General features: G+C 37.2%; 1 protein-coding gene across 1 annotated transcript in view; it reads right to left on the minus strand.

Moving 5' to 3' along the window:
• Nep1 (Neprilysin 1) overlaps positions 1–2,941 on the minus strand; it is a 5,917-nt gene extending 2,976 nt beyond the window's left edge. The window contains exons 1-8 of the mRNA XM_011307261.1: positions 2,920–2,941; positions 2,554–2,799; positions 1,968–2,176; positions 1,122–1,516; positions 708–924; positions 462–644; positions 211–373; positions 5–103 (exon numbers count right to left, since the gene is read on the minus strand). Coding sequence (XP_011305563.1) covers positions 5–103; positions 211–373; positions 462–644; positions 708–924; positions 1,122–1,516; positions 1,968–2,176; positions 2,554–2,799; positions 2,920–2,941 — 1,534 coding nt within the window. The remainder of the gene's footprint in view (positions 1–4; positions 104–210; positions 374–461; positions 645–707; positions 925–1,121; positions 1,517–1,967; positions 2,177–2,553; positions 2,800–2,919) is intronic.
• Between the last annotated feature and the right edge of the window lie 183 nt (positions 2,942–3,124).

A 3,124-nucleotide genomic window follows, 5' to 3' on the forward strand; every position in this document is an offset into this window, starting at 1 on the left:
TGGGTAATCTCGTGCCCAATCACCACGCCTATCCCACCGTAATTCAGAGACTTGGGAAAGTGCTGGGAGTAGAAGATAGGCTGGAGAATGCCCGCTGGAAATACTGAAAACATATTCATGGAAATTTAAATCTCATCCGAGAAGATGTGATTTTTTGGTGACATTCGAAAAAAAAAACAATTGTTTTAAAAATACAGAAGCTGTCTGTACCAATATCATTTTTGTTCGGATGATAGAAGGCATTCACCACTGCTGGCTCTGTTGACCATTTATCTTTATCCACTGGTTGTCGAAGTTTCTGAAGATTGTGGTGAGCATCGTATTTCAAAACAGCAAAAACATTCTCGATAAAATGGTCCTCAGTGATATTCAGCTAGATATTAATAATAAAAATATCAATTTTAATCTTGATGTCGAAAGTTATTTTAGTGCGTAATATAAATTCAAATCCATAAACGTGCCATCAAATATTCATTTTCCAGTTCCACCGAGTTCCTCAAAAAATCGGGATACCCAATCCTCTCGTTCATAGAATCAGCTTTGCTTTTGGCAACAGCTCGTGTTTCCTCATCCATCCAATGATTCTCTGCTAGAAGTTCATTGAATGCCTCGCGAATCGTGTGAATCATCTCAAGAGCAGTCACCTGCCAATCGATTGATCAATTTCAATATAAAATGAAATAATCGGGTAATATGGGACTATTTACTTTGCTCTCGTGATTGAAATTATCTCGGATGAATAAGGCCCCAACGGCCATTCCCAATTTCTTGTTGGTCCACTCGACGCACTGGGACCAGCGATTTCGTTCGCTCAAAATTCCTGAGAGAATTTTACGGAATTCCACACGTTTTTGTTGGTATTCGTCGATCATGTGGGGCATTATTGACATAACTAACCGCCAGAGAAGATAATTATGAAGAGTTCTGCGCAGAAAATATATATTTACCCTTTAAATTCAATTTTTGAATATTTATCTTCTTTCTTATCACATCAAATTCACTATCAGCCCCAATACTAGGCAGATGATGAAGACAAATAATTCTTATCTCAATAAAAAAAACAAATCTTCAATTTTTGCTTTTAAAATCCAATAGTGCGGTAAATTATTATAACATTTAACCTTCGATCGGTTTTTTCGATGATTCTCCCCATCTGGATTAGATATGAAATTGCATAAGACACAACGGGTTCATCGTCAGTGAATGCTGAGGCATTTAAAAATTGCTGCAGATAAAGTCTCCATTTGATTTGTGGAATTCTACGTTGCAATTCCTTGAGCTTTAATTTCTGATAAATCAGGGATGTGTCGTGTCTGTCTGCCTCTGGCATTGATGCATTAGCTAATTCCTTTTCGAGGTCAATCACGTACTCAAACTCAATGCGAGCTCTTTTTGGTTCTGCACCCAGAAGTACTGACACATTCGTCATGTAATTATGGTAAGCACGTAGCTCTCGCTCGCTGCTCGAATTCAAGTAGTAATCACGACTCGGTAATGCCAACTGCATTTGATCCAACTACAACGAAATGGAATATTTTTATTGAAATTTAATGAATGGACAATTTTTTTTTCAGTGGTGCTTCAAATTTCTCGATCGATTCATCCCGTGGCAGATGAATGGAGATAGGCGAAAATATCATAATGCAGCTCATAAAAATTTTTCAATCGTAAAGTAAAATTAATTCTTCCTAATGCACAACAACAATTGATAGTAAATTATTATTAAAAATTATTTAAAATCGTTTGAAATAATATTAAATCATTTGAAGTCAATTAACATCAAGCATTTCAAGAAATCACGTGAACACAGTAATAGTTGATGACGAATAACTCCTCGATATTTTTCAGATGATTGGAAATTGAAGGAATAATTAATGGATATTGACTTGTTTCGCCAATTTCCCGATTGATTTTACTCTAAATTAAAACCATGAGCCATTCTCTACAGTCTTACTTTGGCGGCGCACCTGGAGGATGTTGGTCGAGGAGTTCTTATCATCGGGACCAACCCACGGCTCCATCAAGGCCCCTTCATTGAAATCCGCACGCAGTCGTCCGAGAAGAATTTCAATGCTCTGGGGCGGTGGCTTCCAATTGTCTCCTTCAACCACCGGCCATCCTCCCAATTCCTTAAGGATTGCTTTCAGTGGAACATCCCCAATTTTTCGAATTTGAGCTAGAAAATTATTGTCAACCATCGACAACTTATCAACTATAATTACCGGAATTATCATTGGCTCATTCATACATACACAAGGACTTCATAAATAAAAGATTAAGTCAATCAATGCAGAAAATCCGGTAATAACCGCATATGTGAGAAATCAAAAAATATTTTCTCCAAAAAAGTCATTAATTGGTATTTTTTTGATGAGCTCCGCGTCCGTATGAGTGGAAAATTCATAAAAAAATCATTTAATAAATAAAAAAAGTACTAAGAACGCAGAAAGCTAGGGCAATACGGTTTTTGCCTTGTTTTATTCTCAGCTTCGTGTGCAATAAAGTAGGAAGTACTTGCACATGCTTAGAGATTATCTTCTTTTGTATATTTACGTATATCCATGCAAGATCTATAAAATTGCTTGGCCTTGAAAATAGCACTGTTGTCCTCCATGTTGGGTGGCTCCTCGAGGACACGTTTAAGGATTATTTTGAGTTGATCCGAGAGTACTTCAAAGGGATTTATAGAGCTTCTGTCCTCGGGTATTACGTGCATGTGGTTCCACGTGCCACAGGCATATTGAAAAAAATCGACGCATGGCGCAGCCGTTTTATCCATCGCTGACAATAAACTTGCAGCTGTAAAATTGTTCGTCCGTTGAACAATACGTTGTTACGTAATTTTTAAAGGCGTTGGATGACCTGCACCCTTCCCGACGGAATACACTTTTTTTTTTGCAATTTTTCTGGCGAACTTACGATGGGATTGATAGAAATACATCGTTTTTGTGTTTTGTTATTGTTTAATAACAATAGTAAATGAAGACTGACGAAGTTTCAAGGCTGCGCATTTTTATCCAGTTTTTCTCAATTTGTTAAAGGAATCGGGAAAGTGGAGAAAAAACGCTGGGCAATGATTGCATTATCACGAAACTTCGTGAGGTATTAAATAGGGATAAAACAG

This window comes from Fopius arisanus, unplaced genomic scaffold, assembly GCF_000806365.1.
Source record: "Fopius arisanus strain USDA-PBARC FA_bdor unplaced genomic scaffold, ASM80636v1 scaffold00052, whole genome shotgun sequence".
NCBI lineage: Eukaryota > Metazoa > Arthropoda > Insecta > Hymenoptera > Braconidae > Fopius > Fopius arisanus.